At 49.0% G+C, this 27,731-nt stretch overlaps 8 protein-coding genes across 8 annotated transcripts; 5 read left to right on the top strand and 3 right to left on the bottom strand.

Annotated features, from left to right (window-relative positions):
- The first annotated feature begins 2,452 nt into the window (after positions 1-2,452).
- Positions 2,453-4,596, top strand: DEU56DRAFT_975954 (uncharacterized protein). The gene is made up of 2 exons (XM_041359589.1): positions 2,453-3,592; positions 3,646-4,596. Exons 1-2 carry the CDS (start codon positions 2,548-2,550, stop codon positions 4,122-4,124), a joined length of 1,524 nt encoding a protein of 507 aa, XP_041215360.1. The 5' UTR covers positions 2,453-2,547; the 3' UTR covers positions 4,125-4,596.
- A 4,427-nt stretch (positions 4,597-9,023) lies between these two features.
- DEU56DRAFT_233315 (uncharacterized protein) lies at positions 9,024-11,521 on the top strand. Its single transcript, XM_041345203.1, has 4 exons — positions 9,024-9,545; positions 9,597-10,162; positions 10,220-10,454; positions 10,508-11,521. The coding sequence occupies exons 1-4, from the start codon at positions 9,372-9,374 to the stop codon at positions 11,441-11,443; spliced, it is 1,911 nt and encodes a 636-aa protein (XP_041215359.1). The 5' UTR covers positions 9,024-9,371; the 3' UTR covers positions 11,444-11,521.
- DEU56DRAFT_233202 (component of IIS longevity pathway SMK-1-domain-containing protein) lies at positions 11,522-15,900 on the bottom strand. The gene is made up of 12 exons (XM_041345202.1): positions 15,406-15,900; positions 14,992-15,163; positions 14,812-14,934; positions 14,548-14,729; positions 14,398-14,494; positions 14,267-14,347; positions 13,343-14,208; positions 13,158-13,293; positions 12,930-13,103; positions 12,709-12,878; positions 12,499-12,659; positions 11,522-12,449 (listed from the first exon to the last, which is right to left on the bottom strand). Exons 1-12 carry the CDS (start codon positions 15,763-15,765, stop codon positions 11,600-11,602), a joined length of 3,372 nt encoding a protein of 1,123 aa, XP_041215358.1. The 5' UTR covers positions 15,766-15,900; the 3' UTR covers positions 11,522-11,599.
- A 33-nt stretch (positions 15,901-15,933) lies between these two features.
- On the top strand, positions 15,934-16,443 carry DEU56DRAFT_233177 (uncharacterized protein). The gene is made up of 3 exons (XM_041345201.1): positions 15,934-16,069; positions 16,124-16,252; positions 16,315-16,443. Exons 1-3 carry the CDS (start codon positions 16,008-16,010, stop codon positions 16,349-16,351), a joined length of 228 nt encoding a protein of 75 aa, XP_041215357.1. The 5' UTR covers positions 15,934-16,007; the 3' UTR covers positions 16,352-16,443.
- Positions 16,444-17,721: 1,278 nt separating this feature from the next.
- Positions 17,722-19,398, top strand: DEU56DRAFT_723394 (kinase-like domain-containing protein; the record flags this gene model as incomplete). The annotated part of the gene is made up of 6 exons (XM_041347768.1): positions 17,722-18,192; positions 18,239-18,319; positions 18,380-18,682; positions 18,741-18,902; positions 18,955-19,063; positions 19,115-19,398. 6 exons carry the CDS (start codon positions 17,722-17,724, stop codon positions 19,396-19,398), a joined length of 1,410 nt encoding a protein of 469 aa, XP_041215356.1.
- A 236-nt stretch (positions 19,399-19,634) lies between these two features.
- On the top strand, positions 19,635-21,906 carry DEU56DRAFT_867816 (uncharacterized protein; the record flags this gene model as incomplete). The annotated part of the gene is made up of 9 exons (XM_041355450.1): positions 19,635-19,752; positions 19,805-19,999; positions 20,054-20,169; positions 20,220-20,246; positions 20,518-20,536; positions 20,586-20,725; positions 20,776-21,396; positions 21,449-21,547; positions 21,601-21,906. 9 exons carry the CDS (start codon positions 19,635-19,637, stop codon positions 21,904-21,906), a joined length of 1,641 nt encoding a protein of 546 aa, XP_041215355.1.
- Positions 21,907-22,303: 397 nt separating this feature from the next.
- On the bottom strand, positions 22,304-23,607 carry DEU56DRAFT_724034 (isoprenoid synthase domain-containing protein; the record flags this gene model as incomplete). The annotated part of the gene is made up of 5 exons (XM_041347803.1): positions 22,304-22,720; positions 22,777-23,080; positions 23,128-23,241; positions 23,296-23,396; positions 23,452-23,607. 5 exons carry the CDS (start codon positions 23,605-23,607, stop codon positions 22,304-22,306), a joined length of 1,092 nt encoding a protein of 363 aa, XP_041215354.1.
- Positions 23,608-25,862: 2,255 nt separating this feature from the next.
- On the bottom strand, positions 25,863-27,168 carry DEU56DRAFT_906535 (isoprenoid synthase domain-containing protein; the record flags this gene model as incomplete). The annotated part of the gene is made up of 5 exons (XM_041356831.1): positions 25,863-26,279; positions 26,339-26,642; positions 26,690-26,803; positions 26,857-26,975; positions 27,025-27,168. 5 exons carry the CDS (start codon positions 27,166-27,168, stop codon positions 25,863-25,865), a joined length of 1,098 nt encoding a protein of 365 aa, XP_041215353.1.
- Between the last annotated feature and the right edge of the window lie 563 nt (positions 27,169-27,731).

Below are 27,731 nucleotides of genomic sequence, written 5' to 3'. Positions count from 1 at the left end.
GCTGTGGAGTTAGCCAGCTGTCCATCCGCTGCCATCGCACCTCAAAGAGAGGGAGCTACCATTCGGCTGGACTCACATGATACCTCGTCTATCCATAAAAGTGTCAAAACTCGAGCGCTCCCCCCAATCGACAACATATAGGAAAAGGCACATTAGCCCATCGTCTGCGGAATATACCGAGTCAACTCAGTCAGCCAATACTAAGCTTCGTGGAACGTGGAGTGGAGAAAATGGGAGCTAGACGTGACACCGGATAGACGTAGATAGAAGTGAGCGGCCTAGGAAAATGTCACGGGGAGCACGGGGAGTGCTCAAAGAAGGTTCGTCGAGGGTTTGTGCTAGCCATGCCCGTAGACGTCGTAATAAACGATCACCTTCATTCATCTACTCTTAGCGGTACTATGTTCAGGGGCTCGGGGGAGACTAGTGCTGGCCGTTCATTTAATCATAGAATGTGAATGAATCATAATTGTAGCCGCTACCTTATGTTGCTAGCTAGTTGGCACCTATTGTAGGGTGGCGCGAGAATGCACAGCATTAACTTTATGGGACCTTTGCGCAATGCGACAAGGTCCACAGTCCCCGTCCCCGCTTACGAGTCCGTATGTGTGAACCCACTCCATACATAGCTTTTTTGATGACAGCGGAACCAATTCAATGTGCAACGTGACAAAGATAAGCGCTAAACCAAAGTTTCAAAACCTGCGGACAAAAATACGTCACTTGGACCCTCGAGCGAGACACCACCTGATACTGCAGAAAGAATTCAAGGGCAATGTCAGTCCTTATCGTCGTTCATCTCCGTTTGCGCTCACTGGGTTTGATGGTAAGATGAAATTCATAGAGTTGCATCTGGGGCGGGCGATGTGATTATAGAACAATATTAATGTCGTTATGCCGCTCTAAAACCCATGTTTCAAAGTCGAGGAAACCTTCTTCAACCTGTGCTGTGCATCATTGATCATACGAGCGAATGATAGTGGGGATTCGCGTGCTGGCTATTGAAAGAATGCCGTCTTGATGTGGGGGACGATCCACCTGCTGTGTCCACAACTGCTTCACAGGATCGACAAGGCGACCCATTGACGACGGAGCATATGGTTCGACATCTCGTTGCTAAAGGTTAGGGATACCAGTAAGATGAATAGAGTGTTTCATTGGGAACTTGAAATTCTAGCGCGGTTACGTGAGAGACTGAGGTTGGGGTCAAAAATGCCCCAACCGACAAAGTTGAATTCGACCCACGCCAAAACAACAATACTGCATTGCAGGCATAGCCCATGGCAAGATGGTCACATGAACAAATTCGAGGGTGATGCTGTGACAATGAATGTTGTAATTCGGTCGAGCCGCAAGGCCAAAACAGTGAACACAGCATCGGCGGTGCATGTGGCACAATGTTCGATTGTCCTTTCCGGTGTAGCGCTAGCACAGGAAATGGAGAGGGCGTTGTGAAGATGCTGAATTGAGGAAACGTGCGAGCGGGCTATGACGCGTGACGAAACTGGTTCATGCAATAGCAGTCCATATATCCAATTAGACCTCGAACCTTGATCTTCCTTTGAATGAGTTTCGGCGTGCATTATACATATGGCGAATGCGGGTGATCGCAACAGGGGCAGGTCGGTAGTCGAGTGAGATACCGGGGTTTCATCTGCAGTAACGCTCGGCCCGCGGACGTTGAGGATGCGGAAAAACAGTTGGCGTTGCTGTCGAAGGGAGGGTTGAGGACAGGACCCGCGCTAACACAAAATTTAGACCGCGGGTATTTCATTTACAGTTTTGACTGCTTGCATCGGAAGCGGGAGGGTTAACACGACACAGCAGGTGGGGAGATACAGCAAGTGTAGGAGGAGGAAAGGGAGTTCCAAATTTAGACAGGAAGCTCTGAGTGGGAAGTAATAATAAGAATAGAGCTGCGCAGGCGGCCACTCGCAAATGGGCGCGGGAAGCGGCAGCGGCAGCGGCAGTAGACTAGTAGGATGTTGCGGTGATGGCGTCGGTCTCAAAGTAGAAAAATTTGACTCGGTAGAATATTGTTTGAACGGAGTGTTCAGGGATGCGAGGGACGGGGTTTGACTTGCGAAACTGGCGCTGGCGAGGGGTGAGGGGAAGCGTGAGACCAAAAGTCTCAATTTAGTAAAAGTGATACAAAATACAGGATTGCAGTGACCAATCACAACAAGCCAGACACTTGAGATGTTACCTCAATTCAAGCATAGTCTAGCTGTGCGTGAGAATTAAATGGACGTAATATGGAGGAAGCGCTTATGTCACCTTGTTTTGTTATGTTTGTCGTGCGATAAGCACATCGGAGATCTGACTGGGTACCGGAAGAATCTGAATCTTGTTTTGAACGGGATGTTCCGCGTTGAACCGAGATAGTGGAACGGGCTAGAAAGAAAGAGTAACCAAAATCTGGGAGAGAAGGTTGCTCTAGTCCAAATTTGAACACTGCATGGACCTTCTTCTTATAATTTACCCGCAGGGTCCTTGCATTTTACCGATTCCTCGTCTCTTCGATTGTAAACATTTCTTTCAACCATCATGGATTTCGCAACATACGCATCTCCATACCCCGACTCCTCCCCCGCCTACTCCGAATCTTCATCAACACCACGTACTCCATCTCCTCAGTCCGTTGACCTCCTCGTTCCTCACAACTTCAAACATCCGATCCCCACCGTCCCAACCATATTCCAGGAAGACTCATATCTTCCATCAGACGCAGGATCAATGATCCAAAACGACTCTTGGGTATCTCAATCAAACTACAACTACCCTCCACCACAAGCTTCACTTCTCCGCGAGTTGTACGAGCCAGAACACCCAGAACAATACCAGAATGAAGTCTACATTGACGATCACGCGCACTACAATGAATGGCAACACCAGCAGCAACAACAGCAGCAACAGCAACAGCAAATGCACTTGCGCCAGTCCGATCATCCTACTTTCCGTCGCGCCACCTTCCCTTACGTCAGACATGACATTCACCCCCATCATATACCTCACCACCCCCAATTTTATGATCAATACCCCTCCATGTACAATGAGCCGCTTTCACTCTCCCCAGATCCATCTGATTCCCGTCACCCCCACGATCCCCAGTCCATTAAACTCGAGGACACACCCCTCATAGTTCCTTCACAGCTGGGCTTCGCTGCACATCCCCTTCACGGGCATCACCACCCTGGTTTCCTCCCTTCGGGAGCTGGTGGTTCAGTCCCCATCCAACACACAGATGATGCTGCTAGCAAAGAGACTCAGTACCTCAGGCGCCGTTGCTTCAATTGTCATACCACAGAGCCGCCTTCATGGCGTCGCTCCACTCTCAATCCTGGAAAGATTGTCTGCAATAAATGTGGTCTTTATGAGCGTACCCACTTGCGTCCCCGACCCCTCCGCTTTGATGAGCTCAGGGCAGGTGGAAAGACGCGTAAACCTGGCGAGAAAAAACTTCAAAAACCCGCTCCTGTAGCTGGCTCCCCTCAGATCAAGAAGGAGCCGCGAGAGTTCGGTCTTGCAAGGCGTAGCTCCGTTTCGAGTACCGCATCAAGTGGTGGCGCTGTCAGCGACTGGGATGATAATGGTAAGTTTTCACTCTTTAAACGCGTTGTCAAGCACGTGCTAACAATTTTACAGTCTCTGTGTATTCATCACAGCCTCCTACCCCTGGCTCTATCTCCGGCCCCCCTTCGAGCTATTCATCGCCTTCCATCGCAACGTTCCCTATTCCTCGCAGCTCTCAGAGCCCGCCCATCGATGCCGGCCCACAGGGTCCAATTCGGCTCCCTAACGCCCCGTTGTCGGACATAGCGTCTCTTCAGCAACAGGCGCCAAGGAAGGCAGCAACTGTTCCAAGTTACTTCCCACAGCCCCCAGTCTCATACCAGGGACAGGAGATGCTGCGTCGGGGGTCGATGCCTGGGCTCTGCGAGCAACCACGCCGGGTGCAGTTTGCTTCGCCACAAATGCCACCGCAGTCACTTGCGCCCCTGCAGGGTCCTACGTCTGAAGCGCCCGCTGAAAAGTCGCCGCAGGTCACGCACATGCAGATTTCGTCACCTCAAATGATGACCTCATCGCCTGTACCCGCAGCAGCAGAGCCCCCGTCATCCTGAGCGACACGTGTTTTCATGCCTCGACATCACGCTCGTTTGGATCTTGGTATTTATTCAGTTTTACAATTCGCACCATCCCCCGATCTTGAGCTGCTCGATTTCACGACCTTATTTAATTATTCACCTCGTCGCAAAAACGGCGACGACAAAGACGCGGGCAAAACGGTATCTATATTCCGACATATATCCTGTATCCTACATTTCCGGCCTCGCATCCAACTCTGTCGACTATGTCTATATTGCGCATATACATATCGCCCCGTAAACCATACCCTGCCAGCCATACTCGCGCTCTGTATGTCGTCTCGATGATAGATACCCAATACGAATGATCGCCGAATATGCAACGGAAGAAGAAAGGGGAAAGTGTACTTGTATAACGCCATTGTTAGTTAGTATACCTACTTAGAACCTTTTTTTTCGAATTTCAGACGCAGGAACATGAATTTTTTTTGTTGTGCATTGGTGGCGCCATTCAAATATTCATGTCCGACAATAAGTTAAGGTTGACTCAACCGCGCTAGCAACCACAAGCACTTGGCCTGGAGAGGTAAAAATTGATAACGTTCTTGAGGTCCACGCTGGACCACGCCCCTTCATTAACATGCTGCTTCGTGAGGCACGCCCACTGGGAAATCCACTCATCCCCTTTTGCGCCGAGCCACAGGAGTTATATTCCTATTCAATCATATTGGCTCCTGGCTGCCCAGGTGGCACAAAACAGGCGAACATGAGGCAAGCCAGAAGCACAAGAATGCACGCCCTTTTTGTGACCTACATAAGTAAAGCGTACCTATACAAGCGTCATGAAAAAGTAGGTCAACGTTATCCTCTATTCAATTGAATTGAATTTGTGCCGTATGCGTTCGTTCAAGGAGGAGGCGCTGAACTTACTATAGCCCGGCCGCCGTTTTTCTGACTCAGACTTCGACTACGATACGTACAACCTACGTGGCAACATTAAAGTCCTCCGAATATGCTCGGCTGTGGCAAGCGCTGAGACAGCAAGTTCAAGTCATTGTCACCCCATTAACCCTTCGAAACTAAGGTCGTGTGACCGGCCGCCAATCCTTTTGAGCAATGGTGTCGCGGGAACACCGCCCTAATGGCCCAAAATCCCCAATTGAAAAATTTCTGCCAGCGAAGCACAACGAGTTACTTCGTTTGCTTCGGACTTCTATGCCTTCTTCTCGTCGGGAATGCAGGGATTTCAGTCTCAGATGGACGCTTCGAGTGCTTCACGTGTTCTTGGAGACACTTCTAGTCAGGGTCGTGGACTTTACCTCCATGAGAGCGCCTGCGATGCGAGGCTGATTCCTCAGTGTGCTGCGCGCACAGAGACCCGTATTTCCCGCGCTCGGAGAATTCGGACATCACATGATGGGTTTGGTTGACCACCCATCGGCCGCGATGCCCACGTCCCGGCCCAAACCCGGCCCGCTCGCATCCATAATCGAAAAAAGCCAGCCAGTCCCTCGTCAAGATCTGCCAAAGCAAGTGCCACCGCGTTAATTAAGAACATCTAGCAAACTGAAACAATATTCGACCTTGTCCATGGGCTCCGGTCGTCATGCAGGGTCGAGGCCAGCAGGTTTTTTTTTTGCCCTTCCTTTCCCCAATTCCCAAGCGCATGTCCCTTTGCTTTGACAGCGTGAGTCTCCGCCGTTGAAAAGAATAAGGAATTTCTCGAAAGGCCCGCCAGGCGAACGAATTATCAATACATATTGGTCGGCTCTCGGTGCTCTTGACCTGAAATTTAAATGGAATGTTCACGTTTGCGGCAACTCAGGGTTCGGGTATAACGAGGAGCAAATATTAATGCCACAGATTTGGGGCGAGGGAGCGGAGCGTCGATAGGACTAACTGTTGAGGCTACGATCTGTGCCATAATTGCACAAGCGCCGAGGGAAACAGCGACTGGGTAGGATTTTTTTATAGTTGACGAACTGCATGGAGAGTACAATGATTATATTGATTTATATGAATCGTCAACTATAATTTCACTGTAACAACACCACTATTCTTACCAGCCCCGTCGACAACGCAAAACATACGATTTTGTTTGTTTTTGAGTTTCGTCCCGGGTGAATATCGGGTCTTCCGTGCCACGTCCAAAATGGAGTGTGTTTGCATGACCTCCAATTGAAACTCGACTAATTACTTTTGTGCCTATGTAGCGACGTTCGGGTCGTCATACGGACCGTAGCTCATTTCCAGTAAGCAGTTTAATGCATTATTGCCAAAGAACTTATGCTCCGACTAGTTATTGAAAAGAAGTTTTGCCCAGGAGGACGCGATCGATGAACTTGCACCCAAAAGTCATAGAAGACTAATCATCAAATCTGATAAGTTGATTAACAACTCCGCTACCCTTCCACTCACCCCTACCTCAGGGATACATATTACAGTCCGAGTCAGTGTGGTAGTAACGCGAACTCTCCCACTATTTTTACCCGTGGCCTGGAGGAGCCAGGAGGTTCCAGATTTACGGTCTTTCACGGTAATTAATGTGGGCGTAACTTTTAGGTGGATGCAGGCACGCCGGGCTGGTGGCCAGCTTGAATGAATGGTGCAGGTTTTTCGCTGCTGCATGTGTCTGAAATTTCATCGTAGTAAGTCTTTGGAAATTCTCGGGCCATCTTCCACAGTTCATTCTGCTATTGGCCAATCCAAGCTAATATGATTTTTTTCAAGTTTGTGCGGCTTGCTCGCCCTTCCCCGCACTCATGCTGTGCGACGACTGCGATGAAGGTCAGCCAGCCCGCATCATCGGAAACTCATGCACGTCATAACCTGTCATAACATATTAGCAAGACAATATTGCGGCGACATACAATTGGATAGTTATGAGAGTTTCCAATATCCCAATTGTTTATTGCAATTGTCAACCCGTCAAACTCTGTCAAACTCGAGGGATTTGAACATTTTAGAAAAACTGTCAAAATCGCGGGGTCATTTATCGCTACCCCCCTGAAAAAGTTTGGCGCACATGTCCGTACGGACTCGATTTCTTATACCATTTTTCCCCCGACTACCGCACGCACTGCCCAAATAGAATGACGTATCGACCGCTACTAGGGCTGCGCTGGGCGGCTGTGCTTCAGGAATAACAATAACTTACCAACTCTTCAGGCAACAGGGGAAAACGGTTCGCTCGCCGAGTTGGTCGTTCTTGTTCCCAAGGTACAACTCGTGTTGCATGCTGGAGGAACCTTTAAGAAGTAGCTGTCGGGTATCGGTACAGGTGAGCTGACTCCAAGTCCATTACTGAAGTTCTTTGGGTTAAGTCATAGTTACGCGAAAAAAGGATATAAGGACTAGGCTAGAATGAAACCCAATAACTTCTTCCTTGGATAGAGTTACCCAGGCTCTTGCAAGAATGAAGTACCCAGGCAAAGGTTTACCCCTTTTTATTAGCTGGCTCCAATGATTAAAACCGACCAAGAGAGAATTAATCGGATCCTTGGATTACCGGTGCGATCTCCAGCATATCCCGACACCACGGATCCGCAATTCGCTTTCTGGCTTGCTTAGCAAACTCCAGGGCGGGCGTTGCTGCAAGGGCGCAGAGCGGTGCTAAATTGCCAATCAGCTTCTACCGAGGGCTTAGGCAATAGGAACACAGTCCATGGTCATGTGTGCAAGTATACGGTGTCTATCTGATTTGAAATCAATTTAGATATTTCACCACATGGTTTTCCGAAGGTCGTTCGCTCGTCATCGTCAACGTCAATGGCCGCCGCCGTATGGTGGTGTCTGTGCACGTTTGCTTATCACGGGTTAGTTGCCGGGCTTCGTTTCTGCCAAGTATATTGTCATGATCTAGATGTTCTACCAATTGCGATGAAAAGAAGATGAAATAGGCCTTTTCGAAGGTGTGAAGATCCTGTGCTGATGATGATCCAACAGGTTCCCTACAATTCCGCGAGGTGGAAATTTCCAATTCTGGCCCGGGTGCGTTGATGCGCACACCGATTAACGGTGAACGTGTTGCACATGTCGCAATAGTGGCTAGCCTTTACGGTGAATCTGTTAGTTCTGGCTGTACTGCGCATGATTTACGGCTGACAGTAATTTAGAAAATTATTCCAGCTTCGTGGTACTCCGTCCAAACGTCAAACTCGAGTTCGAGAGGTAACCCTTGGTCTAGGATTACTTGCCATCAATTATTATCCCGCGATTTAAGTGGCGTTGGACACAACCGAGCTGCAAGAGCGACTTCATATGCTGAAATAAACCGAATTCTCAGTTCACCATAGGAGGTACTTCCACAGGTCCCGACGTGATCCATAATCTCGTACCCCTGGCGCATCGATCCTTTTGCATGTTGTCATCGACTTCTTCCTCCGGCTCACGATGTAACCGAGGCAGTCGAGGTCCCGTCATCTCACGTACTTGGATGTTTCACGAAGACAATGATACCGGTAGAAAGGATTTGCGGTGGTCATGAATAATTGATTAATGAACTATGCAACGCATAGGTGATGTACGATCCCATGCTCCGACTTCCCTTTCCCCTCCCAGGAGTGAACGGCCACGAAGGCATCGCGATCGTGGTTTCATTGTGCAACATTCACAGAGACCTAGAACATTCCTGGTCTTAATCAAGAGACTATCTCTACGTTATCAACCCGCCGCCACCGGGAGAATCGTGGTCAGGTCGTTGGGCTCGTATATCAATCCCTTGACCCTTGTGCCAGTGCTTGTGAAACTATCTATCTCTAAATAGCTGTGTCGGACAGAGCCCCGATTTCTTCTAAAAATCAGAGATGACGGTGTATACCATATGATCCACGTATATAGATGGCTTCATAGATCGAACTCTTCGTATGCTGCAACGTTGTAGGTCCGAATGGTACATGAACATAAAGCCTCGGGCCTCACCTCTAGAGATTATTTTCCCACACACGTTTCAGGGGAACTTTGTGATACTGCCCACTCCAGCAGATCCATTTGCTGAAACTCAGCAAACTGTTCCACGCTCGTGGGCCATGGTGGTGCTTCAAGTTTTTGGGAAAGAAGCAACTTTTGGAATCATAGCTCGGAACTGATGTCACAGCCGCAGGATTAGGCTGCCACGATTTCATCCAAGGCCATTTCTAGCACAACTTTGATCCGGAAGCTGGACGTCTAGAACATCGTGCTCTCCATGCGGTGCTTACTGCGTATTGACGCTTCCGCACGCTCGCCGCATGAGAAGCCTTGTTTCCACAAGTTGGGCTTGCGACGTTGTTTCATGTGAACATCATGCACATCTCCATTTCCTCAATGCGCAAGGCCTTCCGACCGAGCGGCAAAGAGCTGACATCCTCTTCTTTCGAGATGATTCAAGCGGTCATCTCATTTGAGACACTGCCAGAAGATATACTCTACCATATTTTCAGTTACCTATCAGTGACGGATGTCGTCAGGTTGCAAAGGGTATGTTTTTGTTCTCGCATTCTCTGGCTTTTATTGAAAGAAATCTACAAGGTGTCCAAGACGCTCAGATCGACCGTGCTCCGCGACGCAACCTGGTATAATCTCTACCGTACATCCTCACGCCCACGCATTCCCGCACTGTTGACCACCCACTCCGCAAGCTATCTTCAGTCGTGGTTAACTTCAAGTGAGAAATTCGATCGCTGGTGCACAAATGGCCCACGAGATGGGAGGATTGTCACGGACAGTAAGAGATACAATGCCCGAACATTGAATTTTGGAAACAAAGAGCTTCCACTGCCCGGAGTTGCTCGCAGAAGAACAGTCGAACTCTATCCGGATGCCACCGGGAATCATACTCCTTATGGCCTCATTTTCAGCCGTTGGTTGATTGTCACCAGCATCTGCTCTTCAGAGGCACCCGTCAGGTGCTTTGACCTGGATGCAGACAAAGGAAATAACCCAGCCGAAGAAGCACCCCTGCAGCTCTATGCTAAACATTCAACTGTGTTGTATACGACATCCGGTATGATTTTTGACCTCCGTTGCGTCCAAAGCACGCGGACGAACGGAGAACGTGTCGCATTTGTAATTTTGGTGGAGAATTTCTTTGCGCTGTCTGTCACTGTTTTTTTCTTCGATACCGGTAAAATTTAACGCTAGTTTTGATACAGGAAGGTATTTCAGTTCCATGTCAGCTCGAAAGGCTCTCAGCCACACGTCATACTTCAAGAAGTCTTCACAAGGCATGACATGCATCTATCTAGTCTTCGAGAGGTATCGCTCGGTCCAAGGCTAATTGCCATCAAGTACGCACGAGGTGGCACTTTCAGAAGCCCAGGGCCTAAGAGTGATCACATTCTCTGCCTTGACATTGAAACATTCACAACATTTACGGTGACGCACGATGTAAAGCATACGTCCATTTCCGTGTACAGTTTGGCTGATTACTAGTCTGTCAGGACATGGCTTCACCGAGTCCAGTCGAGTCTATGCTTTCGTGTACCTCACACTTGTTGCTGCTACGCGCGTCATCGACTCACACATTGGTTGAAGCATATGAAATTCCTCCCTCCCTACCCAACGAAAACAATGAATGCAAAATGCAGGGCCCGGCTGACGATCTTAATCCAAATCCGTCTACAGGCCGCCTGCAACGTAGCCACGAGGGTGTTGTTGGTACCAAACTGTCCAATGTAGTCATTGTTCACGACCCCATGTTTCCTTATCCCCGTCCTGCTGGCAGTGGCGAAGGCGGCTATCACGATGACGAAGGTGTCACAATCACCGCCTCTTTCCACAACCGTACGGATGACCACAAAACATTCCTTGGTCTCGTGCGACTGACTTTGCTGCCCCGAGACAGTCCCTCCACCGGGGGCATCGCCACCAGGATATTGGGCTCGCATATACATCCTGCAGATCCATCCCCGCCTACAGTAGTCATGGACTCTTCATTCAATGGATCGACAAAAGGCTTCGTTTTCTATCCTGAAGAAGTCACAGAGACATCTTTAATGCCTAGGTTCCGCGTACGAGCTGCGTTGAGCGTTCGTTCGCCTCAACCTCCTGAAGCCGAGTTCATCTCCGTCATGCTTGGGGAGGGAACGGGGGAGAGGTTGAAGAAGCGTCGGGAGATCACCTCGCTAGTACGAACTACCGCAGCATCTCTGCGATACACCGACTTTGCGTTTGGTGACGAAGATACCTTGGAAGAAGCACAGGCTGCTAGGAGGGCGCGAGCAACAATACGTGTCGTCCCATGTCCACTTCCGGTCGATGGTATATCGGCAAGAGACATCTTGTTCGATGGCTGCACGGGTCGGATGGTTTGCAAGCGGCCAGTACGTGTCGCTCACAGATGGATGAAGAGGATTGAGGTGTGGGATATCGTTTGAGGCGCTCGATGAGCGCAAAGCACCCCAATAGCATATCCCGCGTTTGCCAGACTTTATGTAGCCTCGTTTGGTGCTCAAACAACGTAGTGTTTATTTCGTGTTCCCTCGAATAAAATTAACGAATGTACGATCTATAAGCACAGGAAAGACAACTAGCTAACCAGTATCCCCGTCTTTTACACCAGGTTCTGAAGGTACAGGTGTCGAGGGTTGCGGCGCTGCGGTCACGATACTTCGTAATGCAAGCTTGAACTTTTTCGGTGGATCCTCTCCAAGCTTCACCGCAATTGTTCTACCGCTCGAGGGCTCAGGCTCCTTTCGTGGACCTAGATCAGGCCGTTTTGGCTTGGCTGCCAAAAGGTCTAGTTGCTCATCATCATCGTCCTCTCTCCTCCGCTTATCGCCGAGCCGTATTGGTATGGGCAGCTTGGAAGCTCCCTTTGAAGAGGCGTTCGAAGGAGATGGAGCAATGGATTTAGAACGAAGTAAAGATTCCAAGAGGTTGTCCTCTTCATCCAAAGAGGACCGCCGAGGAAGAGGGGGCGGGCGTGAAGAAATCTGTCGATGAGACAATCTGGGACTGGGTGGTATGTCTGCAGCGGGCGAAAGGGGCGAGTTGTGTTGGCCGCCTGTCGTAATGGCTTTGGATACAGGTGCCGAGGGCACTTTGGGCGAGGGTGGGCCAATTTCTTCCTCATCTTCGTCGCGGTAATCCACGAGTGATTTCAAGGGCGGAGTGCGAGGAAGTGCAAGTGTTTGTGGACGGAAGCCTTTCCCAACCATAGCACCGCGTCGCTTTCGTTTCAATGCGGTATGCACAGGTGATGAAGAGCGCCCGCGTAAATGAGGAGAGATAAATGGGGGGTTTTCGTCATATGGATCACGGCTACCGATTTGGGGAGAGTTCAAGGGCGCGTGGTGATCGCCTTCCTCATCATCAGCATTGAAGTAATCTTCTTCCTCGACGTCAATATTTCGACCCATATGTCGAGGATCCCGAAGGCTCCTATGACGAGAATGAGTAACGGCCTATACGTCAGACAATAAGTACATACTTGACTGGTTGTGACTCCTCTTTGGGAGGAGGTTCGATGTTAATCTCCCACCGTCGAATGAAGGACATAAACCTGTGACCACTGAGCGGTGATGCGGCCAGCTGCCGTACCAACGATTCATGCTTCGTCATGCAGTGATTAATTGGGTCTTTAATATTTTCCTATACCATATAATCAGCTAAACGAAAGAAGAACGAGGAAATGACGCACACGACGCATATGTTCGAAGAACTCCTGACATGAGGCACTTAGTAAACTGTCCCGCCGAGACTCCTGTATCGTGAGATCCAAGATCGGTTTGAATACGTCTAGTTTCATAAGGTGAATCATGAAATTGGGGTTGTTGACCTTGAGGCATATGCGGAAAAAGCGGAAGGCAGCTACGCTCTCCTGTCAGTATAAATAGCACATTATAAGAACGAGAAACGAACCGAGACGTAAGTGCTTGTCCCGGGCTCTTAGAAATGAGGCCATACGAGCAGAGATGAGGGAGGAAAGCATGTGAAAGTGAATGCGGAAGCCATGCTGTTGAGCAAAGTTGCATACTAAGTCGCATAAGTATAGGTAAAGGTTAGTCTTCTCGCGCGAAAGCCTCAGCACTGGCTCTGTGAATATGATGAATCAGTTACAAAGCGTGACCAACACGTCAAGAAACGAACCAGTCTGGGTCTTAAATTCAGGGATGTCGCTGAATGGTTTGAATAGGAGTTCTATACATCTCCTGTAGAAGTAATCGAGAAACTTCTCAGTTCCTGGGTCGTCTTTCGGCCGAAGTAGCTTGACATTCAAGCCAGCCTGTAGCAGCTGTGAGATGATCGTAATATGTAGATTAGACGACGCTCACGGGTGTCATATCAGGACCATCCTTGGGAGAGACATCCAACATGGTCTTCAGGGCATCTCCAATCTGACATTGCAACGCCAAATCCCGAGTCTGTGTCAACACTCTGCACATTATTCGTAGAAGCGTCTCAGCTTGATCTCCCATCGGCCGTCCCTCCTTACTCTCCCTCTCAATAGCTGAGGCTTGCTTGGTAATGTGATTTCGAACACCATTTAAATCGTGATCGAGTAGCGCAGACATCACTTCACCCGCAATGCTGATTGTTGTTTTTGCTTCTGGGTCATTCTCTGAAAGTGAGAATGCCCACTGGACTGCAAATAGGATACCCCGGTTGACAAGGGATCGGAAGAGGGAGATACGAGCAGCAAGCGGCACATTTTTACCCATGACGCAGAGCTGTTGTATGAGCACCAACACCTCTCTACGTATGGCCAACTCATGCTCCGAGAGATTATTTGGTGGGCCGAATGAGAAAGGCCTTGGGGTTGATGTGGAGCCATTCGCATGAGCACCGTTGGCTTTGCCATCAACGTCCATCTCCTCGCGCTTCTCATCCTTCTCTTTCCCTCCCGTCAAAACCTCCTCGTTCACATACAGCGACAGTATTTCGCGGAGAAACATAGTGTCCTGCTGGACATGGTTGATGATGTCGATTTGGTTAAAGATAATGCAGGAATTGAGAACATTGAAGGTGGAGTCGTCGAGAGCGCGTGCAAGAACAACGTCTTTGAGGAACTGTAGACGGTAGGTGTGGTGGATTTTCTTCTGAATCATGAGGTCTTGTATGGGAATAGGTTGGTGAAATTTGGAGGTTACATGGAGAAACTCTCGGTAGTTCGCTTTGTGATTTGGGAACTCGGGATCATCTTTGAAGAAGTTGGATTGAGTTTTATGCAAAAGACGCAGGAATAACAGGCAACATACATTCAAGCATGCCTACGGCACCAAAGAATACGCTATCATCGAGGATATGTTCGTATAGCCCATGATCGTGAATCATTACTACTACAAAACAATGTCAACAAAGATGAATCACGGACGGCAGACGAACGCACATATAGTTTGCATGAGACTGCACAGTGCATGAAGATTCTCAGCGTTCTCCAAGTCTTCTGCCTTCTGGAAGACATCGATCATCTTCAAGATGTATTCCTGCTCAAAGCTTAGCGGTCCATCGTGAAGAGTACGGTGATTTGGCGACGGACCTCTCGCTGAATGTACTCGCATATTCTCTCCCTAATCGCCTGTCCGCGCACTAGTGTTTTTATGGCACGTTCAATATCAGGAATATTCCCGAGTTCTGGCTGAGGCAAGTGGCCAGAGCGGATAATCGCTGCTGTCGTCGAGTGGTCACTTCGTGGAGATGATGAGCCAACACTACTTTCTCCTGAAGGCGTGAAAGTTAGATAGTGCAACAGAAGGAGACCAGAATAGAAGCAGTGCGGCATAGGGTCAAGGGTTGTACATACCAACGACATTCATGTGACGCTGGACCTCAATGATGAAATTCCACACCTCTGCGCACCCATCGGCGTCCTGGAAGCTCAATGCGTAATCTGCACCGTCCGGTTCCGTCCAGACAATCAATGTATCTGGTGGTCGCGTGAGTAGGTATCAGCAGATCCTTGTAAATATATATACAAACGGACCTTGTTGGCGTTGATAGACGTCAGTGGTGCGGATGCGAGTAGTCAGGATGAGCTTGTCGAATTGGACTTCTGAGCGAGCGATAAGGAAAGCTTGGTTGGTCTCGTTCTCGAATTGTCCGTAACAAAAAGCGGTCCCTTGGTCAGCCCATTGTGAGCCAATGAGCTTGTAAACCTTTGTAGAACGTGGCAAACGTCGGTCAGAGTTGGCCCTTAATGAACTCATGAAAACAGGACAGGCACGGATGAACGAGCAAGAGCGTCGGCACTCTTGCTGGTGCGTAGCAAGTTGGTCTGCGCCAAGGTACACCACGTTGTTTGAACGACCCATTCCTGGCATGGTTGACCAACCATACAAGGATGAGATGCAAGATGCCGACATGCAGAAGGTTGATAGATGATATATGCATGGCTCACCTTGACACGCTTAATATCAGGTTCTGAGTCTCGACTCTCCCGTGTGTCCTCGTGTGTATCAGAAGGGTTCACAGCCTCGAGCATTGTCATTTCGTCAAGTTTAGGATGGTCTCCAACGCGGTGAAGGTTACCCATAAGCGAACCTCGTGGGTCATGAAGGTCAATATGATTGACGACATGGTTTCCTAGTCCATCCTCCGTTCCAGAAAGTCCAGAAAAATCTAGGGAAAGAGGGGGCTGATGCGAATCCTCCTGGTGGAAAAGATGTGTAGCCTGAGATGATAAATTATTATGATGTTGCCCTTCGTCGTCGCCAGACGTCGTAGACTTGGATTGACTGGCAGCGTCCAGGCCGCTCATGACCTGTAATTTGGTTTTGTATGTCGTCCTCTCGGCGTTATGGTATTTCCCTACGGAAATGCCTTGCCTTGAGGAATGTTTTGGTGTGAGCTCCCTCCACCAACTAGTGGCCCTTTGCACGCCCGTGAGAACAACATCCAAAGGCGCCACGGACCTTTCCGGCTGCAATAACTCTCTCAACTCCTTCAACGGCCACATAAATTACGATCCTCCACTATGCCCATGCTGCTTTGACTTGTTCGATGTGGGATCAAAGAAAGGCTCTAGCCCTGTGGCGGGCTCTTCTGACGATATATCTCGGGTGGTATTAATCTGGCTCATGGTGCTATGACAAAACTCTCTTGATTTGGTTCACCAGGGGCATGTTTAACGACACTATGGTTCCCTTCTCACCCAAGGTCAATGCTAGACTACGCGCCGCTTTGGTCCCACCCTACAGCTTTACGCACAATGCAAAGCTGAACCTTTCACACCGATCTCAGATTACGTAAGAGATATTCTTGTCTCCTGCACTATTATCTATATTGACAGTGTTCCGATCACTGGCAGGAGACCGTTGTGGACATCAGTTATAATTGTCTCTTGATGTCTACTTGCTTTGCTATGAGCCAAAGCGTGGTGGTCCTTGCCCGCTTGCAAGGTGAACTACGCTTTGGCCACATTAGTGATCCAGTATTCCTAGTGGCGTAGAATATGTCCGAGCTGTATTTAAGTCCGGTTTCTCGAGGACCACAGCTCAGATATCATCATAACACCATTCACACTCACCAATGACTTTCAAACACCTGCTTGCTCGCATCTTCAAAAGATCTAACAAATCTGGATCTACTACTGCGGTGGACGTCGCTACTGCTGCAACGCCTGCTCCTGCATCAAATCTCTCAACTCTGTGTGTTGCTCCGCTGACGGAACGGTCTCCAGCTACCCAAGCAACTTTTCCGGTTAATGTAAACCTTCAATTTCACGTAGTATCGTCCCCCACTGTCGACGGTACCCACATGTTCCTTCAACAAAGCCAAGTATCACCCACTCTTGGCACAATTTGTGAAGGACACACACACACCACCCAGGGACCGCTTCTAGAGACCCCTACATCGAATCCTTCGGTCGAATGTAAGACCGAAACAACCGCTACGCATCTGACGGAGCTAGTCGATGCGATTCCTGATTCTGCCCCTTCTTCCGTCCATGGACTAGGTCTCTTCGGACTCGGTATGACTCAAGGTATGCAAATTATCGATAGTCTTGATATCTCCCGTCAGTGTAACACGGATGCTTACTGTTGAGTTTTCAGATGAACGACAACTCTTGAACAAGACTGCCTTAACTCGACCTGCCTCTCTGGCTGACACCATTCGAGACAACAATATCCAATGCATAGGACCAGTCGAGGTCCAACCTTGCACAGCCCCCGTGACACCTGCTTATTCTCCACTCCCCGAATTGGCCGCCAGGACACCGGTTTTGGCTCGGACCATGCAGACCATCGAGAGCAAGGATATCGAGACGCCCCAAGAATGTGCTGGCGCAAGATCACTCGTTCATATAGCAGGACTGTCTGATGTACCTGCCGTCGCAGCTGTCGTGCCGTCCGTGGTTCCTACTATCCCCGACAACCCTTCCTCTCAGAAAGCGCACCTGGACCCACAGCAATACGATTCTCTATTTCCACAACTTCAATTTGATCAATTACCTTCGCCTGCCCCTCACACCGAGGATGAGCCACAGCGATGCCCACCTGGGTTAAAGTTTCCCGCGGACAAGGAATTAGGAGTCCAAGCTGGGCTTTTGCTTGGACCGTCTGTACACCCTATACAGCAGGGCACGCAAGATTTACAGCGTCCTCCAGGTTTGGGATCCCCCTTCGAATTACCACGGGATGTTCCCAAGCAGAACCTCGACAAGGACCCATTACTACGACCTCCACGAGGCAATACCGAGGTACTCCTTGCCGACATGTCCCCGACTCTTGAATTCGCTGCCTCGAATTTGCAGTCGCATAATTGCCCGCCGAGGCCTGAGGAAACACGGGCCGATAACCTCAAGCATGATTCAGGCGCAGTCACCATTAAAAGGATCTCGAACAATGGAAACCTTGCCTATGTCATTCAGGCAGGTGGACACAGATACGTCGCCACGGCACAGGTTGGCAGCGGTGGGTTCGGTTATGTCTGGTACGCCATCAAGGACCGCAAAGAGGAGGTCGCGATCAAGGTCATCGACAAGGCTGGGTTGCTTGCGCAATTTGCTTCCTGCGCCAAGGATGAACGGCCAACTATGCAACAATTGCTTAAAGGCTCCCCCAGAGCAGTAGCGGTTGTTAGTGCTGAATATGAAACATTCAAGCGCATCACCGAAGAGCGATCTCCATTTTTGACTCCTTTGTTGCATGCTTTTGAGGACGTGGATAATTTTTACTTCGTAATGGTGCGTTTTCCTGATCATCATCTGACTTGCATTGAACGTCCTTCAGAGGTTCTACCCACAGACCCTTCGCACTAGGGCAAGATTCGGATTCATGCATTGGCAGTTGCGTCTTGTTGCTGCTGAGCTTGTAAGTATCTCCTATGTTCTACATAATCATTCAATCTAACGCGCCTTGCCGTTCCCGAAGCTTCTTGCTCTCCAGCATCTCCACAAACTGCGCGTCGTACATCTGGACTTGAAGATGGAAAATGTGCTTGTAACTCCGTCTGGTCACGTGTGCATTGCAGATTTTGGCAACGCCCAAGTTATGGACCGCAAACTGAATTATCAGCAATTCCACGATGAACGCATGTACGGTGTATCGGGTACAGATGGTTATCTTCCTCCAGAGCGAATTGGCGAAGACAGTGAAGCGCAGGGATATAACTTCAAGACAGACACATGGACCTATGGTACCATCTTACTGGAGCTTTTTTTAATAAATGGTGGAGTGAGTAATTCCTCTGGTTCTTTATCGTCCTGGCATTAAAGGTTTTCCGACTCGCAAGCACTGGTACTCTATATATCATTACAGTGACGGAACACATAAATTTGGCGACGACCGCAAGTTACCTGCGGGTTACGATGGGGAGCGCCGACTGGCCTTCATAAAACCGGGGGATGAAATTAGCCTCATCCAAGATAAGGATGCCCAGGATCTTCTTTTTTCTGTATGTCTTCAGGTCTTTGTTGCCATCGATGTTGACATTAAGTCCGCGTCAGATTTTCTACCCGAAACACCATACCATGAGGCCCGACTGGGAATCGATTCGCAGTCACCCGTTTTTTGCAAGCATCAATTGGAAGAAATTAGAGGAACGGGGATACGATCGTAAGTTCTCGACTAATATCTGCTGGCGTGCCCTTGTTCACATCCCACTAGCCATGTTCAAAGCTTGCTTGGGCAACGCACCACTCCAATCTGTAGACTCTGGAAAAATTGCCATCAGATGCTCTCATCCTCGGCTTCCGGAATACAAGAAAGCTCTGCTCGAGCAGGGAAACGATAATATTGCTCTCGGGCAAATGCACATGAACTACGAGTGCCCGACTGAATTGGCACATGATCCTATGCATGGAGCGACTTGTATGGCTCCAGGGGCTAAGGTGTTTCGGAGCCATGTTTGCAAATGTGATTTGCCTGCCGACTGGAACAAGGGTATCTAGTTACCACAAAACATCCAAGCATGGGATTTGTACATTCTAGCTATTTACGATCGTGTACTTGAGACCCTTGAGGTCAGAGTTGTCAATGATATCATACTCACGAACGTCACTTGGTGTGCACGTGATTGTGATTGAATTGTGAAGTTGTAGGGGTCGCTGACATAATTCATAATTGCCGAGTTTCCTAAGCCAACTGAGTGACGTTAAACCTTTCTGTTCTCTTCTTCTCGCACAACATGAACAGGTCCACGACAATATTGACCGTTGCAAGCGTCGCACTCGGCGGTGTCCTTGCGTACGCCGTGTACTTCGACCACAAGCGAAGAACCGATGCCAACTTCCGCAAACAACTTCGTAAGTTTTCACCAGGAGCACTTTTTGTTACGCAGCCGACATACAATTTTAGGGAAAGAAAAAAAGCGTGTCAAGAAGAGCCAGACACCCTCTGAATCTGGTCAGACTGCGACCGGGGGAGTGGACCCAAATGAGTTGCGGAGTGCGCTAGAGAGTGTGCGCAACGAAGAAGTGCCACCTGGGCCAGAGGAAAAGGAACAGTACTTCATGAAGCAAGTTGGTATGGGTGAACAACTGTGTGCGCAAGGTATTTAGCAATTTCGTTTTTGAGGGATTTCTGTTTGATTGATTGATTTCCAAGGCCCTGTTTTCCACCTCCCTGCTGCGATGTGTTTCTACCGTGCATTGCGCGTGTATCCATCACCAGTGGAGCTGATTGTGATTTACGAAAAGACCGTCCCTCCACCCGTTTTCCAGGTACGTTTGTCTTATGATGATTACTGATTGTGCTGACCTGGCCATCACAGCTCGTGATGGAACTTACCAATTTGGACGTGAGTCATAATCCTTCACCTCCTGATGAGGAGGACGAATTGAGTCCCTCGCGGGGCCCACCCTCGGAAGCGTCCTCGCAAGAGTGGGATAAGGTCACAGATCCGGGCAGTCAGACGCCTGCCCTGTGACTATGACTACGAGTTGGGGATATGCTAGCTCTGTAGCCCGCACCCCAACCTCCTATCTGTCAAATTGCATATCTATTTTTTTTGGTTGTTTCAATGGTATCTGATAATGAGTTTTGTTACATATTTTGGTCGTCACCGTTAGGTCAAAGACCGAGTTGAAGGTGCGCTGCTTGGGTGCGCGTTCTCGATGTAGGACTAAAGATGAGATAGGGTATTATACGTTCTTCCCGCCGAAGGCGATGAATGTCGCAGTTGAGACTGTCGATGTCCCTGATGGCAAGGGCGGAACTATGTCAAAGAAAGTCCTTGTCGTGACGAAAGATTTTGAGGCCGGTGAAGTCATCTACCAGGTAAATCACCTGCTTTATATCTTTTAAATCCGTCCTGATCTTTTCCTCAGGAAGATCCAATCGTGGCCGTTCTCGATGCCGATCTTCAAGGGAAAGGCACACACTGTAGCTACTGCCTGCGCCAGGTCCAAAACGATCCCATTCGTCCAAAATCCGACCGCCTCCACAGCATCTACTGCTCATCTGACTGCGAGACCCAGCACAAAGCGCACTCGCAGACTCTGCTCTTCACGCTCGAGCCGCCTCTACCCGCCGCCATGTCGCCTGAAATGGGAGGCACGCTACGTGAAGAGCGGGACAACGCCCAGAAAGCGTTCGTTGAGTATCTCATAGAGACCAAAAAGGCTGCACCAGAACTTGTGGCACGATTTGTTGCGCGACAGGTCAGCGCGGAGACCGCTAAGATGCTACCTCGCGGAATAATACCTGGTGTCGCATCCGAGCCGGTGCTCACGGACGGTGGGGAGTACTCGCTTTACGATCACCTCGAGCGCCTAAGATACCTCGAGGTGAACCCCGCGGATCATGAGACTCGCGTCTTAAAGGATGTGCTGCAAACTGCGCTCCCGGGACTTGAACAATTCCTTACGGACGAGCGGCATGCAACCTTCGTCGGGAAGATGTCGTACAACGCTTATGGAGTATACTTCGGGGAGGGCAGGGATGATAAGGTGAATTTTTAATGCGTTTTAAGAATTGCTGTGTTCTTAAATTATAATGTAGCCCGAGACAAGTGCTCGCCCTGAGGACGCTGAGAAAACACGCACGCCCTGCGGTACCTCCAAGCAAATAGGCTCGGGCTTTTACGCAGTGTCATCCTACGTACGTAAGCTTTTAGTTGCTGTTCGACACACCTTTCTCATATCGATCCCTAGATCTCGCACAATTGTGCACCCTCCGCTAAACCCGTCTTCCCAACTGGCACCGCACAGCTGCAACTTGTGGCCACCCGCGCACTTCAAAAAGGCGACGAGATCAGCGTAGCGTATGTGGACGTATCGCAGCGCCCTGGGGAGACACTCGAGGTAGCACGCCGGCGTCGCCGCATGGAGCTCGTGAGGGGATGGCGGTTTGCGTGCTCTTGCAAGCGGTGTGCTGAGGAAGGTTCGGGAAGTGAGATTGAGGAAGGAGGGGACGAGAGCAGGGTGGAGGACGTTGTGACAAGGGCCGAGGGGTCATGAATGGGTATGGAGATTTCGGTGCGTGACGCGGCGACTGTGCCTTTATAGGCCAGATTTGGGGTAGAATTATTGGCTCGTTAATGACTGCATGGACCTTTGATTAGTATATCGCATCCTCACTCTGCACCACGATTGCGCCGTCGTCGGCGATGTCATTGCTCTCTGCTCCGAGTCTGTCCCGCGCATGAAACGCGTGACACTCCACCGGTGCAGCATACATACACATCAAATCCAAGCACAGCCGAGCGAGTCGAGCGACGAACGACATTATTTTGGCTGCGACTCTCCAATGGGTGACTAGAATCGACATTCCGCTCTTCAGAATCAGTTAGATTAGAATCATGACAGACTTGCTTAGGTAAAATCATGTCCGCATGCTGAGAAGCCTAGGGGTAATTCACAGTGTGACGAAAGTAATACAGGCAACTACAATACCTATAATGAGTAGGAACTGAAATGTCACAGACATAAACCAACGATCATCCAGTCTAAGGATGTTATTTCGTCTGTCAGCATCATTCGCGAAGACTCTGTAGCGGGGTGTGATGCTGCTCCATTCCATGCCACCCACGACCCAATCTACCAAACCATCTGCATATGCTGCGACTTGATTGTCTATCTCTTTGTCATCAAAGCCGGGAAGTTCATCTCTGCAGGCTTTGAAGCGATCTAAGGCACCCTGAAATAGCTTGCCTGCGTGATCAAATCTTTCCTGAAGATCAAGATGCCGAGTGGTTGGATCTGTGTTCATAATGGTAATGATGTTGTTCAGAGCTCCGTCTTCGCTAAGTTCCTTTTTGAAGGAATGAAGGTCCTGAAACAACCAATAAACTCGTTAGCATGGGCGACGCTTCAGTACAGAAGACATACATTAGAGATATACACCATGTCGAGGGCAGCATTCTCCATCTCAGCTATGTCAGGATGTTTCAGAACATGCTCGGGCAAATATAACTTGCGAGTGGACCGCATCAGAACTAAGCATGGCCGAACTCCAATAGACTCTCTTCGCATGACAGTGTACGAGGCAATGCGGGGGATGTCTACAGTACCCTTCAATGCCTCACGGTCGACTGCCTCTTGTGCGGTGTTCTTTGCATATTCGGCACAAGACTGTATAAATTGGGCCCAGTGATATGGATCCACAGCGCCTTTCACGCGCGGCGCCATTTGTCTGGGACGCTCTTCAGAGTGGTACCAACGCAGGATTGTTAAACCTACTTCGTCATGAGTTTAATGAACGGGTGGCAGTGACCCTCGCCAGCTTCGCGGTTTTTAAGTATCTCGATCCATAAATTGCACGTGCTCTTAGCCATTTCGCTCGAGCATCGATCACTGTGGTAAAGAGTCAGCACGGTGTCAAGACATCAATGACGACTCGCAACCCACGTAAGCTCTTCAAGCATGTACGACATTGACATATAATCCAGGATCGCTCGTAATTCTTGAAAATTGGCATTGGGACAAACGAGTGCCGCCATTAGAGGCATCTGTATTTTGGCGAATTTCTTCACCAGTCTAATCAGTAAGTTCTTGTGTCACGACATCTGACCTTACGATCGAGGCGAAATAACCGATATTGTCTCTGACCCATTGTTCGTAACTTTCCTTCGTTTCTTTAAAGCTAGGACTGATGATGTTACCGGTCTTCTTAGGACAAATAGAGAGAAGGTCTGGAAGCTGATAAACACCTGGGGACATTTTAGGACGTCACAGGAAATTGAGCACGACCCATCATCCTAGAGCATCGTTTTATAACCAAGTTTCTGTGTCGTAAGGATCAGTGACTGGGTATAGATCTGTTCAGGTAAGAACAACATAACCGCCTTGTACGTATAATTAGTCGCGGCATTGATTCATGGAAAAATTGCACCGATTGAAACGCGAGGAATCTGCAGTTGCAGGGAAGCCCATTAATTCCAAACTGTGCATGATGAGCATATGAAGGGTGACCGGTGACGCGTGACGTCGGGAATTGGTCGTCGGTAGGCTTACTAAGCGCGGATCGGACTCCAAATAGTATTTCCGTCCTTGTCCAAGATCTCCTCAGGGTAGGGGCTTTTTTTCGGATGTCCCCCAAGACTGTCGGATGCGGCACACGGGCCTAGTAAAGTTTAGTCCCCATCGAGTCAACAATAACTAGCCCAATTGTAGCCGGTCCAGTACTTGTGCGTAAGCGGCTTTTTCATGCGCGGAGTCACTAAGTAATATTCATACTGCTCGCATTGAATTGCATTCACACCATAGTTGCCAGTTCCAGGATAACAATACTGCAAAATTTTGCATCAACTTATCTGAGTGAGTCGCACTGAGGTTCGATGCGCAGTTACAAGAATGTTTGGACGACTCCGAAATGCGCGTGCGAGGTCACAGGCGAGTGCACTAATCACAGCTCCAATACCGAATCCCGAGGAATTGTCTTGTGTCCTCCATGTGATTTTGTTACCCTACCAGTGTTGCAAGCTTCAACATCCTATATAACGGTACTTCAATTACCGGGCTTCACACAATCCCCCCTGATTAACGCTGGACCTAGATTTTACTTCAAGGGCCAGCATAAGCCTTGGCGCTAGCTAGTGTAAGCTTATTTCAATAATAATGGGATAATCATTTGTGCCCCCCTTGCCACATAGTCGAGTTCTACCCCTGCCTGATAGCGGGAAATGTTCTTGGTCTTGATACTGCTGAGCTTCAAACCCATGCCATATTGTTGGCACAAGATAATTTGTTCATAGTAGTTGCTGTTTCTTTCCAGGTGACCTAATTTATACCGATCTATTCAACAAGCCTATCGTGTTACTAACTTCAACGAGGTCGCGAAAATGACCTTTTGAGAGTCAATCCAACATATCTTACGAGAAATCGTAATCGCTTGTCGATGAACCGTCACATCGTGAGTTATTTCTTGAATTACTGTGCGTCGATCACGAAGATATCGCGCCCGACTTCAATGCGACTACCGTGACACTTCAATGCGACTACCGTGACACTTCAACGTGGCTACTATGCCATAGGGAGATGGATAATAGATTATTCTTTATCCGTCACCCGTGATTGTGACGATTGTCCCTCCGCCCGTCTTCTAGGGATGCATATGGCTGTCTTCTGATTCCCACCGAATGTACTGACCCTGGCCACCACAACTCGTGGTGGGATAGGATTTTGGTCCCCGTAACTGTGCACGTTCCACCTCCAGAAAGCCAATCGGTACTGCACAGCTGGAGGGGATAAGAATGGAGATAGAGATAGAGATGAGTTCGAGGTTGGTAGATCAATGCTTTTCTAAGCGGGGCTCGGGATAGACTTATCGATACGGTTAACAATCGCGGACCTTTTAATTTTCACACGTCCAATGAGTACCTGCACGCTTGTCGCATGCTCGGCGCTCGCTCTGCGTTGTTGTGTGCTGTCACTTGTGAATCCGATAGTGCTGCTCGGTCTCCTCAAGGGTCAAGAATGTGTGCTTCGTAATTTTCATGATCATTTTACGCATGATTTATCATTCGTCTCCACCAAGTAGTTCGATTTCACATATAAGCAAAGGGGCTCCAGGTCCATACACGTTGCGTGGGTAGCCGCCTGAAGCCATTCCCGACGTTATTAGGCCACGGAAGATGAATCAGATAGGTGGCAGCCACGTACTTATACAGAGTTCTAAGTCTGAGACAAAAAAGGTTAGATTTGCGGGTGGGTGTTTGCCCTAGGCAGGTCTGCTGCATGTGTTTTCGTTAATGTTTTTTTCTCCGATGAGCCGGAGTCCGATCTGCCTAGCTAGGATTTGGAGCCGAGAGTGTGGTGACGTTGAGTTGAGCAAGTGCTAAACCGGTTCGAACGCCTCTCCGAAACTCAGAATTGTACCAATCCAGAGGAAATTCAGTGCATCATGACTTGGGTGAAATCATAATGACTCAACAGCGCATACATGCGAAGCAAATATATAGCCCGCCAGGGGCAGTTCACAAGGTGGCGAGTGAAATACAGGCAATAACGATGCTGATCAGGAGCAGAAGCTGAAACTTCCAAGACATAAACCAACGATCATCCAGTCTCAGGATGTTGTTTCGTCTGTCAGCATCATTCGCGAAGACTCTGTAGCGTGGTGTGACAACGCTCCACTCCACGTTACCCACAACCCAGTCCACCAAACCGTCTGCGTATGCTGCAACTTGCTTATCTGTTTCATCGTTACCAAAGCTTGGAAGGCTATCTCTGCAGGCTTTGAAACGATCTAGGGCACCCTGAAATAGCTCGCCTGCATGAATGATTCTTGCCTGAAGATCAAGATGCTGGGTCTTCGGGTCTTTTTGTATAATGTTGATGATGTTGTTCAGAGCTCCGTCTTCGTTGAGCTCTTTTTTGAACGAATAGATGTCCTGAAGTGACCAATAAACGTGTGAGCGTCAGCAAACCCCGATATATCGAGAAGACACACATTGGTGATATACACCATGTCGAGGGCAGTATTCTCCATCTCAGCTACAACATGGTGTTTCAGGACGTGCTCGGGCAAATATAACTTGCGAATGGACCGCATCACAACTAAACTCGGCCGAACTCCGATGGACTCTCTTCGCATGATCATGTATGCAGCAACGCGGCGGGTCGCTGAAGCGTCCTTTAATGTTTCACGATCGAGTGCCTCTTGTGCGGTGTTCTTTGCATATTCGTCACAGGACTGTATGAACTGAGGCCAGTGATATGGATCCACAGCATCTTTCATGCGTGTCACCATTTGTCTGAGACGCTCGTCAGAATTGTATCGGCGCAAAATCATCAAACGTACTTCGCGATGAGTTTGATGAACGGGTGGCGGTGGCCCTCGCCAGCTTCGGGGTTCTTGAGTATCTCGATCCATAAATCGCACTGGCTCTTAGCCGCTTCGCTCGAACATCGATCGCTGTAGGACTCAGTCAGCGCGGAGTCAAGTTATCAGCGAGTCCTGGGGCCTACGTGAGTTCTTCAAGTATGTACTGCATCGACATGCAATCGAGGATCGCTCGTAGGTCTCGAAAGCCACCCTTGGGACAGATAAGAGCCGCAAGCAGAGGCATCTGTATTTTGGCGAATTTCTTCGCCAGTTCAATCAGTAAATTCTTGTGTCGTGACAACAGAACTTACAATCGCAGCAAAATAACCGATATTGTCTCTGACCCATTGTTCGTAACTGTGCTTCGTTTCTTCAAAACTAGGACTGACGATATGACCGGTCTTCTTAGGACAAATGGAGAGCAGGTCTGGAAGCTGATAGATGCCCAATGGCATGTTTGGATGTTAAGGAGGGATGGAGTGCGACTCTGAAAAATCATATAACGTGGAGCATCACTTTATACCCAAGTTTCTGGTAGGTCAGAAGGCTTGTCTTTCTCTGGCCTACGTTAGCAACCGGATTCTCTCAGGCGCGAATAACATATACCATCTGATATCTTCCTACTTGTAAACACTGCTCGTTGTAAATAACTCAAGTCAGATAAGCACGTACGGATATCAGGGAGAGGGGAAAAGCAGGCTCTTTCCGCCACTGCCGCCAAGGCGTTTTTCGAGCGGTAGTGTTATTATGAGAAGCGAGCCTGATGCAAGTACATTGCCCACCCTTTGGCAGTGATTATGTCGTGCAGCCAGAGCCCATACGCCGCAAAGGACTGCACCGCTGGACCGGTTCGGATAAACGATCTAAAATGTCTACAAGCGGCACCAAGAACAGAAACGATCAGCATCCACACAAATGGCGTTATAATACCATATCGGATGCTCAGCCGAAACTGATCACTCTCGCACCATCGTGGTAGCCAAGTAGGAAGCATTAAATGTGGAAGCACCTTTCAGAT

Source organism: Suillus clintonianus (genome assembly GCF_016758775.1).
Source record: "Suillus clintonianus strain FC179 chromosome Unknown DEU56scaffold_2, whole genome shotgun sequence".
NCBI classification, from domain to species: Eukaryota; Fungi; Basidiomycota; class Agaricomycetes; order Boletales; family Suillaceae; genus Suillus; species Suillus clintonianus.
The sequence above is the reverse complement of the archived record's forward strand: the minus strand, read 5'-3'. Positions and strand labels throughout refer to the sequence as shown.